The sequence below is a fragment of the Embiotoca jacksoni genome, unplaced genomic scaffold (genome assembly GCF_022577435.1).
Source record: "Embiotoca jacksoni isolate LCO1_2020_lvr unplaced genomic scaffold, fEmbJac1.0.p SCAF_4, whole genome shotgun sequence".
Lineage (NCBI taxonomy): Eukaryota > Metazoa > Chordata > Actinopteri > Embiotocidae > Embiotoca > Embiotoca jacksoni.
The window spans coordinates 5,290,734-5,303,552 of record NW_027185392.1 but is presented as its reverse complement, the minus strand read 5'-3'; the positions used below and the strand labels follow the sequence as shown (position 1 = coordinate 5,303,552).

At 39.3% G+C, this 12,819-nt stretch overlaps 2 protein-coding genes across 2 annotated transcripts; both read right to left on the bottom strand.

The window, feature by feature from the left end:
- On the bottom strand, nucleotides 1-3,728 carry cnga1a (cyclic nucleotide gated channel subunit alpha 1a). Its single transcript, XM_069166741.1, has 8 exons — nucleotides 3,634-3,728; nucleotides 3,442-3,504; nucleotides 3,269-3,298; nucleotides 2,931-3,167; nucleotides 2,728-2,832; nucleotides 2,302-2,408; nucleotides 1,049-1,659; nucleotides 1-936 (listed from the first exon to the last, which is right to left on the bottom strand). The coding sequence occupies exons 1-8, from the start codon at nucleotides 3,726-3,728 to the stop codon at nucleotides 1-3; spliced, it is 2,184 nt and encodes a 727-aa protein (XP_069022842.1).
- Nucleotides 3,729-5,365: 1,637 nt separating this feature from the next.
- Nucleotides 5,366-8,164, bottom strand: enam (enamelin). The gene is made up of 8 exons (XM_069167718.1): nucleotides 8,115-8,164; nucleotides 7,865-7,929; nucleotides 7,715-7,738; nucleotides 7,475-7,537; nucleotides 7,321-7,362; nucleotides 7,173-7,196; nucleotides 7,008-7,091; nucleotides 5,366-6,344 (listed from the first exon to the last, which is right to left on the bottom strand). Exons 2-8 carry the CDS (start codon nucleotides 7,916-7,918, stop codon nucleotides 5,892-5,894), a joined length of 744 nt encoding a protein of 247 aa, XP_069023819.1. The 5' UTR covers nucleotides 7,919-7,929; nucleotides 8,115-8,164; the 3' UTR covers nucleotides 5,366-5,891.
- Nucleotides 8,165-12,819: the final 4,655 nt, after the last annotated feature.

Genomic DNA, 12,819 nt, shown 5'->3' with positions numbered 1-12,819 from the left:
TCACTCTCCCTTTCCTTCTTCATCTTTTGCTTCATCAGTTTTTTCTTCTTCCTTCTTTTCCTCGTCACCTTTTCCCTCATCTTTCTTCGTCTCTCCATCTTCTTCTTCTTCCATTTTTTCATCTTCTTTTTTCTCCCCTTCCTCCACTTTCTCTTCCTTTTTCACTTCCCCTTCCTCATCATCCTCCTCTTCGACCTCCTCTCCTGTTAGGCGCTCCAGATCTGCAATGCGATGTCTCAGAGCTTTGTCTGTGTTCTTGTAATTTCCCACAATCTTCTTAAGCTTACTCTGCATCAGCTCCAATGTGCTGTACAATTTGTTGACCTTCTCCTCCAGCTCTTTGGCCTCAGGCATGATGTTTGCCGGGTCCAGGTCTATGAGACCATCCTTCAGCAGGATCTCCCGCCCCTTATCTTCCAGCATGCCTTTGGCATCCGGATACTCTGTCAATGATTCCATTAGATCATCCTTGGATAGGCAGAAGAGGTCGGAGTATCCAATGCTACGAATGTTGGCTGTTCGCCTGTTACCCGCTTTGCTGCCTTTAATATTAAGGATACTAATCTCACCAAAATAGCTGCCACTTCCCAGTACAACAAACTGCGTGACACCATCATCAGCAACAACTGCAAGTTTTCCGTCTTTGATAATATACATCTCACGGCCGATGTCCCCTTTCTTGCAGATGTAGTCTCCGGGGCTGAACACCTGCGGCCGGAGTTTGAGCACCAGCTCGATCAGCAGGCCTGCCTCACAGTCTGCAAAAATACGAACTTTCTTCAGCGTCGCCATGTGGACTTGGATGGCTATTTCCGCTTTCAGCTTGTCTGGAAGGTACCTCAGCACCTCTCTTTCATCCTGTGCCTTGCCGTTGTTCCACAGATAGTCAAACCACTTGATGACTCGGTCCTCAAGATCCTTGCTCACCTTTCGAATCTGGAAATTAAAAAAAGCAAGAACATTAAAAGAATAATCAAAATCCAGGTGATTATGCTGTACTGTATCTCTTGAACCAGATTTTTAATTGGAGGGAAGGAGGTTCATTAACCTGCATGTACTGTTTGATGTTGTCAATGCGGGACTGAAACTGGGCTTGGGCAGCATTCATGTTAGAAATCATGGTGGCAATGTTTCCCACAATGGTAGCAAAGATCAAGACTCCAACTAAGAAGTCCATAACATGGAAGAAAAATTCAGAGTCCAAAGCTGGTGGTGGGGTTTCCCCGATGGTGGTCAGAGTCAGTGTAGACCAGTAGAGACTGAAAGCATACTTCCTCCCAGGCTTCCCAAAGTCAGGGATCTCTGGATCATCCAGAGCCGGGTAAACCCAGTCATCAGCACCAAAACCAATGTACTTGGAGAAAGAGAAGTACATGCAGGCATTCCAGTGGATGATAATGAGGATGTACATGATCAGGTTACCAATGCGGAAGAGGTTGGGGTAGTTGGTTTTAGTCTCTGTCCTCGTGAAGAACTCCATCATGCGACCGATTCTCAGCAGCTTGTTTATCCGGATCTCCGGGTATTCGAGTCCAAGCAATAAATAGAAGATGTCAGTGGGAAGCATGGAGATAAAATCGAGACGAAACTGGAAGCTGTCGACGTAGCGATCATGAAGCAGCTTCTTGTCTTTCACCAACAATCCTTGTTCAAGGTAACCTGCATTAAAAGGGTTACAATGTTTATAGGGGCAATATGCATTTAGATACAATATAGAACAATAGCTTTGTTTTTATCACGCCTTGGTTTCAAACAGTAGAATCACCTCTCAGATTCAGATTATTAGGCAATTTATACAGTTGAAAAGTTGGCTTCCACAGTGACATTGTAAGTATCTCATCATAAAGCAGTGCCAGCTTTCACGCAGTTTGGTGTTTCACTTTTGACTTTTTTCTCACTTGTCATTTTTTTGTTGTTGATCAGTGTCCAAAAAATACAGATTACATGCATTGTGACTCAGTTTGTAGAGTAATGGAACATCAACATCAAAAACTAACTTCACAGTTTTAAGTTTTTACTTAGTATAAATTATGTACATTAAAGCATTGTGATGGCTGTTGTTGCTCCCCGTGTCAATACTGCCTGTCAAAACATTCCTTTAAAACATAATTTCAGGGTAAGTGATGGGAAACAAAATCATCAGTCTTTGTTTACTGCAAAACTACACTTTCATATTTAGCAGAAGCTATTATGAGGCTTCAGCAGTAGCGGTTGTTCAAATAAAGTCTGTATCCTCCAAAGTTCCCATCTTTTCAGTCCTGTGTCTTCCTGGAGACTGGGAGGCTTGGGTGAGTTTTTCACCTGTTCTGGTCCTGACGAACATATCAGCCAGGTAGAAAACGTCTGAGGAGTAGTCCAAAACCACCCAGTAACGTAGGAAGTCATGTTGCAGCTCCTCAAAGCAAGCCCTGTTTGCAGGAGAGGACATGCAGTGTGTGCATTTAATTAATGAGTCATGGTGAACATCTTTAACACTTCGTCCTATTGTGATACAGCAGAAGCCAATACAGCTTATCGCATTCATTACTGCATTGACTTCAAGTTAAATGAAAGACTTTGCCATTCGGCTTTGGAAAGACCAAGGCTGTTTCTCTGCACACCAAAAAATGACAGCTGCATGTGGATGAGGATATGAACTGCACTTGATGTAGCTGAATGGAATCATATGAATATTTGATTTGCAGTGAAAATTGCAGTGTTGAAAAAAAAATGATTTGTAGAAGTTACCTGGCTATGATCATGGTCCAATTATACATGACTGGTATTGTGATGACGAACAGCCAGTTGTAATACAGATTCCCAGCAGGATTAATGACAAATAATTCTTTGGGCCTATGAAAAGACAAAACAAAAGCATCAATTAAATACCAGAAAGTGAACAGTATTTTATAACGTGTCTTTGAGAAAGTTCTTCTAAATTATGTACTTACTTATTTTTAGCCTTTTCCTTCTCTTCCTTTTCTTTCTGTTTTTCCTTCTCTTCCTTCTCTTTTGCTTCTTTTTCTTCCTTTTCTTTTGCTTCTTTTTCTTCCTTTTCTTTTGCTTCTTTTGCTTCTTTTTCTTCTTCTTCCTTTTCATTTTCTTCTACTTCTTCATTTTCATTTGCTTCTACTTCTTCATTTCCATTTGCGTCTTTTTCTTCCTTTTCCTTTTCGTTCTCCTCCTGTCTGTAATGTGCATTAATACTTGAGAGAATACTGAGCCTCACAAATTCTTTAAGTACAAGTTATGCAACATTCACTAAAAGGTTACAATATAAAATGATTACTCCTTTCTCTCCTTCTTCTTTTTCGTCTCCCTTTTATTTTTTTTATTTCTGGAAAAGGATTAATTTGCTCTTTTAACAGGCTGAACAGGCTGACTGAGCTGATTAAAGATACATCATAGAGGAAAAAGTGTTTTACAAGGGTTTCACTTATCTCTGTTTCACATTGTACTTACTCCTCATTGTTATTGCTGTTATTCCTATTGCCCAGACGACGAGGACTTGATGGAGGTGCACTTCTGGAACGAACACAGCACGTCACACACAAAGTTAATTAACTCGCAAGTCTTTAATTGCTATTTCTCATTAATGTGTTGTTACCCCTCTGTTTGAATGAGCATGAAACATGGATTTGAAGTTTGGCTTACAGGTCGTCCTCGCTGTGCTCCTCACTCTCCGTGGAGAGTCTTGGTGCAGTGGGAAGTGGCACAATGAGGTACTGAAGAGTGGGAGAAGTGGCCATAGCAGCAGAGCTGCAGTCTACCTTGAAAAAGTCAATCATAAGTGGACATTTAGTGGGAGGATGATCACTTAAGACTAGAATGGAGGTTAGATACTCTTACATTCTAAACTGGTCTGTCACTCCTGCATGATAGCTAGGTGTAATAGACCCTCACAATTTTTTTCAGACAAAACAAAACATAAACTTCACTGGGAAATTTGTGATGGACAGCTTTTACAAACTTATAGACCAAAAATAATCCTCAGTTGCAACCTGTCAAACCCTTTTTCTCCAACTGCTTTGACGCATCGTTAGAAACAAAACTATTACTTGTTGCATGACAGCAAAATGTGTTGTGTTCTCAAACATAGTCAACATATTGCATCACATCATACGTTCACATCTATATTCAACAATGATGAACAAAACTACAAAAAAAAAACCTAGTGTGTTATTATTTCATAAAGGTCCTGTCACTCTCATTTGGTCATATATTTTCATCCATATCAAAACTTCTGTAGTATTTTCCCTGGCCTGACATCTTAAATGCAAAATAGGCTGTGTGACATGTCTAGTTATGTGTACAGTATCGAAAAGAATGAGAAATCGTGAAAAGTTAAGTGAAGGCATTTTAAACTATGACGCAATGCTGCATTTGCAGTTTAGGATCACAGTTGGTAAATAAAACAAATCAGCTGAGAAATTACCACATAAATCCTTTAGCTGCACAAACAGATAATGCTGCAAAAAATAAGGTGTCGTGATGAACTGGTGATCCAGTTTTGTGTCACTAAACTTACCTTTTTCCCTCCTTAATGTAATGTGAAGTCCATTTCCCTTTAATCCACTCACAGTGTCAGCAGATTTATTGCATCAATCATCAAATACTAATTAAACAAATATTAAAACGTAGCTTGGCAACTGACACCTGTAAGCATTGAGTCTAACTAACTGTGTCATACAGTCTCAGTGACCCTGACAAGGATTTGTGGATTAGATCTGGCTGAGAGAAGGAGAGGCAAAGTCACTCATCCTCCTTATTTGTCCACTCCAGTGGGAGATGAGAAGCTTTAACGTGAAGTTTGGACAACCCTCAGTTGACCTGTCAGACAGGATCCCCAACACTGGAAAGCATTTTTTGATGACACACTTCTTTTCTTTTTTTTTTTTATCCGTGACAGGCTACAATTTTCCTGACCATTTGCAGAACAGCAGAGGGTTTTATCTGTTCGCGCGCGCGCGCACACACACACACACACACACACACACACACACACACACACACACACACACACACAGTTCTCCTGCTCAGTCAGCACTCTCAGCGATATCCTGCTCTGATCCTATTAGATAGTGACATGTAGGACAGATCCCAGATCAGGTGGATAAATTAATACTAATTATGAGAGTGAAACTGAAGCCGATCTTCCTCCCTGAGGTTGGAGAAGTCTTATAGCTCTCCCTGTTGGCTGATAAAGCATTTGCAGTTTTAGGACAACAAAGTACACAGCTTGTATTTGAACTGAGGCGCCTTTAAAGGAGTTAAATGTACTTAATTTTACGTTAAATAGTTTGGGCGTAACTATAAATGATGATGACATTCTATGATATTGTTGTGTGTGTGTGTGGTCATGACTGACTGGGACACTTGAATGGAATGGATCCAGTATTTATTTTATTAGTGAAACCTTTGCTGTGAAAATGTCGCAGAGCTGCTGAAGATATATTTCATCTTTTAAACACCATAAGATACAGATCTTGTGCACAAAATATATAATAATGATATATCATCTTTTGGCACAAGGTCTTCGTACAATGGAAATCCCAGCTAAACAACAAAACACAGAGACTCATCTTAACCACAAAACTGTACCAGGTTTGGAATTTTAAGACTAATCAATCACAACTGACTTTTCAAGTACAGCATTTCAAATTGTATTTTAATCAAAGACAGATAAAAGACCACACAAACTGTTTTATATGTCCAATTCTGGACCTGAAACACACTGAGGTATTTTCACTTTACATAGGGTATTACATTTCTTTTTTTCATACTTTTTCTTCAGTCTCTGTTCAATATGTCACAGACTTTGTATCCTTTTGGACTACAACCACATCATCCATTGCTGTAACTAGCTTCTGTTGTACCTGCTGGTAGTGGAGCAGGTAATAAGAGGAAGATGACTACAGTGGGGTAGGATCTGCAGCCCCTCCTGTCATGTCAGGCTCAGCAGCCAGTGGGGCTGCAGCAGCATCAGTGGCAACAGCATCTGCAGCAACAGGGACATCTGCAGCAACAGGGACATCAGCAGCAACAGGGACATCGACTGCGGCAGGGGCGGCCACATCAACGGCCACCTCAGGGACAATGCCAACAAGAACCACATCAACAGGAGGCACATCCACAGAGGCAGCATCAACTGGGACAGCATCTACAGGAACGTCAACCACAGCTGGCTCGACAGCTGCTGCAGGGTCTGCTGCAGGCTCTGCCGGTGCTGCCTCAGCAACATCTGGACCAGGCTCAGCTGCTTCTGCTTCTGCCTCCTCGACCTCCTCGACCTCCTCTACCTCGTCGGAGTTTAGGGGGGCAGCACCTGCTGCAGGTGCAACAGCTTTGGTTGCAGGATTCCCATCCTGTGCCAAGGACATTGAAAGGATTTGAATTGGCATGTGAATAATAAAATGAATAATGTCTTGTTTAGCTGCTTTGATACTGTGCATGGTGGCTCACTGGAACAAAACAGCCATCAGAGTTATTAGCTATACTCGAGCTTTTCCTACTATGATGAGGCAACATATTTGCAGTGAAAAACTCTTGTTGGCTGAGAAAAAACATTCAGTTGATCAAAACATTGGAGATTTGTTGGCATCATCAGGTGCTATGTACATACGTCCTGTGTTTGTTTAGTGGAGATAAACAATGCAGGTCTTTTTGTGGGCACAGCTCCCAAATTAAATTTAATGCTGGAAAGGTGCCACTGTTTCTGCTTATAATTATGCGACTGCTAGTTTTCTGCCAATGTTCACAGTTAAAGGTGCCAGGTGTTTATGGACTAATTCAGTCTAAATACAGTGTGTTTATTTGTCATGCATTAAATCATAACCTACTGTATGCTTCTTTTTCAACTTTGGCCGTAGCAAACATGCCAACTGCGTTAATGCAGGCAAATTATTTTATGATTGAAAAATATATATTTGAGCAAATATCTCTCTACAAAGGGAGGAAATTGTCATCAAACAATTACACCTAATAACAACCAATATTCAGCGCAGTATGAAATGAAGATGCCAGCTAACCTCTATCTCCTCCTCCGAGGCGTCTCCTACAGGGGCGGGAGCTGGCTTGGGGACATCAGCTGGGGGGGCTGGTGCAACATCCACCTGCATAAAACAATACATTTAAATCAAACTGCAGGTAGGGTTTAGACAGACTAAATGTTGAAATGCCGTGTGTATACTTGCCACTGCAGCTCCAGCTGGATCTGCCTAAACAAAGGAACAATTCATGAATTTAGCAAACTTCAGTAATTGTAGCCGATGTTTGTTAGTTTTACTTTTTGTAAAAATTTTTAACTAAAGTAATGTTAGAATCTAACAAAAATAAACTTACAGGAGCATCAGCAGCAGGAAGGAAGGGGTTTCCAACTAATCCCTGAAAAATTACAGATTTATTAATATGACTGATGATTAATGCCTGACTATCTGAGCTGATGACTTTTACAGTATACCGTTATTTAGGTGAAATATGAAAGAACCCCCTCTACCTGTTGCTGGTACAGCCTGTACATCTCCATCCACCTCAGGGCCTCATTAGCATGTGCTGCAACCTGCTAAATGAAAACCAGACATCTCCAGACATGCACTGCAATTAAGCTAATTATGTCTTCTCTGTCAGACAGCTATCATACTGTACAGTTGATGACATGACAAAACATGACGTGACATGCCACATCAGACTGATTCAAAACCTAATGGAAAGTTTACAAAAAAACGGTCCTCTTTACCTCATCGCTTTCACTCTCTGGAATCTACAGAAAGGGAAGTGAGCAAACATTGTAGGTTAGTGCAATGTCCTTAAGAATAAAAGTGTTTAAAAATTTAAAAAAGGGATCAGTGAGCAGACTGAAAAATACAAAACATTAGGCAAGACTTACAGGGGCAGCCAAGGTAGCGACCAGCAGGCACATCAAGAACACGAACTGCTTCATTGTGACTGTTTCTACAGAAAAATACAGAAAGGATTATTCTTCTGATTTCCATTGCTGAATGAAGGGGGAAAAGTTTTCAAATATTAAAATTAAGATTTTCTGCAGTACTACGTGTCAAATAACATAAAAATATGTCTGAGGAACTGCTATGTCTTAAAAAGAATGTTTATCTTTTCCATATGAGAGTCCTTCTCACCTTTTTCCTGGTGCAGAGAAAATGTGAAGCTGTGTCTCCTCAGAGATGGAAAGCAATCTACTTCATGTCTCACATGAATGCCATTTATATACAGGAATATCCTGTAATAGCCAATCACATCCAGTGGTAACTGCAGAGTTACGTGTTTGAAGATAACTCCTTACATGTCAAAACTGAAAAAAAGGAGGTATGTAGGGTTGAGGCCCCTGTTACAGTTAATTACATGCCGTGCAAGTATGCTCAGCGCACAGGCCCTCCTTTTTTGCCCTAAAACCAAACTTTGCAAAAAAACTAGACCACATGAAATGAACATAAGCATGTAATGATTGGAGTGACATTACTGCAGGTACTGATGATAGCAACAGCAAGATCACCAGACCAGACAACAAATACTGCAATACTTTCCCCCTCAAGTCCCTGGAACAGTGGTGGAAAGCCCATTTACTCAAGTGCTGTACTTTTCAATGCTTATTTATACCTGATCATTTTAAAGGGAGGTTATCTTTACAACTAATTTACAATTTATTTTTAAACCTCCCACATGGTTTTATTTGATGACTGTGGCCCGAAAAAATAAAGTTGTGTCAAATACAGAAAAAGATCAAATCGAAGAAAACGCGAATGAATTTTCTTCTTCTTCTTTCCTCTTCAATCAATCTCATCCTGACCCCCCCAAATTGATTTATGACCCTTTGGAGGGAGCCTGTCCCAAACATAGGGAACGACTACACTCCACTACCAAACTGTAATTAAAACCACTTCCAACTTCATCAGCTACAGCAGCAAAATGCTGCTTACATACAGATGCATCATCAGTATGTAGGAAAGAAAAGTATTTTTTTTAATTTTGATACTTAAAGTACATTTTGCTGATAATAAATTTGTAAGTCCAAGTAAGTAACGTTTTGAATGAAATGCAACATTTCACACACGTTTCCTAAAGATTGATGCCTCTACATAGACACTGAAATTCACAGTAGATGTGTGTGGTAGTATGACACACATTGCTGGAGGGGGGGGGGGGAGTCTTTACTGGTGTCTAAGTTTCTACTGATCCTTGTGTTTGCTTTAGGCGGGGTGGTTATACATCACAGTGATTTTAAACGCTGTAGGTTTTTTGTGTTTATTTTTTTCTGGTTCCAAATCAGATAATGGAGGAGCTACTATGTAATCTGCAAAACTGGATAATAGACATCCTTGCCTTGAATCTGCGGAGGTAATGAGTTTCACAAAAAGATAAGAATCACTTCATTAATTCTTCAAATCTGTACAGTTGCTATCATGGGACACGATGAGATTTATGTTTTGGTTTGCTGCTTTGAAAAAATGTCAGTTAGAAGGTTAACAAGATTATGAAGTGATGATTGTCTGTTCCAACTGGAACACCCGACTTTTGCCAATTTAATTAAACTGTGCTTTCAGCAAAGCAAACACAGAGCTGACTTTTAATGAACAAATAAATCCAACTTTATTTTTATAGTTGTGCTTTCAAAATTTAAGTATTCACAATATGTTTAACTGTGGAATGAGAATCTGTTTATCAAACTCAACAGGCCAGTTTTCTTTTTTACAGGACAGCAGTATAAAAATGTAAGTAACCATTGAGAAATCAGTTCTCCAATCAAGTGACTCTCAAGCAGGTGTGTTTTGGGGTTCAGTTTGGTTCCACAAATCTTAAAAAGGAAATATTAAGCTTTGATCTCGAAGTGAAGTATCTTAATTACAGGGTATAACCATGTAAGGGCTGAAACGCCTTGAGGGGGGTGTTAAGCCTGGATATGCAGGTTTACCTCTCAACAAGCAGTGGTATTTAATGGACAGTTGGAACAAGATGAAATTGTAAGAAAAATATGATTTAAATTTTATTTCATTTCATTGGTTTTAGTGGAATATAAATAGTAGTAAGACCTACAACAGAAAGCAAACCAAAAGACGAACAAACCCCATATACTACAGATTGTAAACAATATGAACAAAATTTATTATCCTCAACAAGTAAATTGAAATGAACAAGCAAGCTGAGAAAGTATATGTTTTGGGGGAACATTGTCCAAAAGAATACACTATTTACTGAAGGTATTACGTTCCATCTTCTCTCCCTTTCAATATGTTGCACAGCAAGTTTAAAACTTTTTTTTTTAACTTCAGAGTCTATAGTTTCTACTCTCTGCTTTTGCAGATTTGCAGTTTTTATCTTTTCTTCTGCGAGCCAACAAAATTGTTGCAATCTTTTACTTTTCAACATCTAGACATGCATATATTGCTTCCAGTCATCATTGTACTGTCAAATACTAAATTTCCAGACTCTCCTTCTATATACAGTAGTGGGTGATTCCATTACAGAAGACCATTGTACTGTTGTCGCAGCAGTTCAAATTAAGGCTTTTAAAGCAGCTTTCAACATATCCCCGACTGTTGTTGATAGAGGGTATGAATCTATGTGATCTAGACTTCCAAGATAGAAAACCTGTGAATAGGAGACAGTCATAGCGTGAGAGGACGGTGTCTGTGAATTCAAAGTGTCTTTGAAGAGATAGGTATTGAGTCATGTCGTGACAGGCTCTATCCCCAGGGGAGCAAAGATCAGGAAGATATTTCCCTTTCCCTTTATTGTATTTATTATTCTAAGACAGCTGCATATCACTGTGGGGGAAACTTGCCCAAACGCTGTGACAATTTTCACTCTGTGGTGTGCATTAGCATATGCCTTAAAGTGCACTTACTGGGCCTGTATTGCATATGTTGAATTATTTGAGGCTTTAATTACAAAGGTGTTTGTGGACTTCAGTTTTCTGTTATTATTGTTGTTCTTCTTTCCCTACAGAGCCTCTTCTTTCTTTGCCCCGTGTGGCAAAGAAAGAAGAGTGTTTCACAGGGGTCAACCATAGGCCCTTAATGGTTTGCAGCTTTAATTTTTGTATACATTATTCATCGACAGGATTTAAAACCCTGTTTCCAAAAAAGTTGGGATTTTACGCAGCTGTAAAATGTAAATAAAAACAGAAGGCAATGATTTCAAAATAATAGAAACACTTATTTCATTGAAACTAGAACAAAGACAAAATATCAAATGTTGAAGCTTAGACAGGGTCATGTTTACCATGTTTACCTTCTAACAAACACTCTGTAAACATTTGGGAACTGAGAAGACCCATTGCTGGAGTTTCAGAAGTGAAATGTTGACCCATTCTTGCCTGATATAAGATGTCAGGTGCTCAGCAGTTTGGGTTCTCATTTGTCCTATTTTTCCTTTCATGATGGCCAAAGGCTTTTAATGGGTGACAGGTCTGGACTGCAGGTGGCCTGTTTCGCACCTAAACTCTTCTACTATGGAGTCATGGTGTTGTAATGAGTGCAGAACAGAATGTGGTTTGGCATTGTCTTTCTGAAATAAGCAAGGCCTTCCCTGAAAGAGACATGGTCTGGATAACAGAATATTCTGCTTCTAAACCTCTATATATCATTCAGCATTAATGTGCCTTCCCAGATGTCCAAGCTTCCCATGCAATGTGCACTAATGCACTCTTATACTGTCACGGATTCTGGCTTTTGAACTGTACGCTGATAGCAAGCAGGGTGGTCCCTCTTCTCTTTGGCCCGGAGAAAGCGGCATCCTTGATTTCCAAAAAGTAAGCCATTTAAAATTTTGACACCGATGAACTGTTTTCACAGACAATGGTTTTCAGAAGTGTTCCTGAGCTCAAGTGATTTCCACTACGGAATTGTATCTATTCTTTAATGCAGTGCGAACCTGAGGGCTGGAAAATCAAGGCGATGTCAAGGTGATATGTTCTCTTTGTTCTATTTTCACTTAAATATTAAATATACAAAATCACTGCATTATGTTTTTGTTATATGTATTTATTAAACAGCCTCCAAACGTTTTTGGAAACAGAGTAATAATTAATCAGTTAGTATGTCTTACTGTGATGCCGGTAATATCCAGGAACAGGCCTACTGTTTAAATCCCGTTATGATGAAATACAGGCTTTCATTTAGTTTGTTTACCTGAAGTTGAGTTTGAATCTTAAAAAGCGTGCCGACAGCCAAATGAAAGAAAATTAGAGGCCATCATATTTGACACCATATGTACAATTAGCCACCTCAAAAAAATCCATTCAAAGGAAGAGGATTTCAAGTGGGGAATTCTATTTACTCTGATCATGAATACATCCAAGATCCGGGTATTTGTTTCTGTTGACTGTTAAAGTGTTCGCACATTTGTGCTCTCTCCCCCATAAATGTATGATGTTCTTCTTAATATAGTATGCCTTAAAATGTCTTCATCACAATAAGCTATAATTTAATTTAAGGAGGTAAATTCAAATTATCCTTTTAATGTAGAAGTTGACTTTTTTATCTAATTAGTTTGAGTTTCTGAGAACAAAGAAAGGGAAATGAAAATACAGTGCCTACATCCAAACACTGCGAGTTGGAACGTGTTATATGCCTATGGACAAGATATGATGGTAAGAGATGATATCCTAGCAAGTACACTAAACTGACAAAATGTTAAAGATGACGAGGTATATCATGGGTTAGAGTTAGGACGTAATATATTTGACAGAAACAGCCACAAACAGCAGAAAATCAGAAAGGGAATTACTGTGCGTTTGTATTATTTTTATCTGAAAATAACAGGTTCCACAATGCTTATAATAAACACTAAGAAAAACAATGAATTGCTTCAAAATGTAGACTTTAT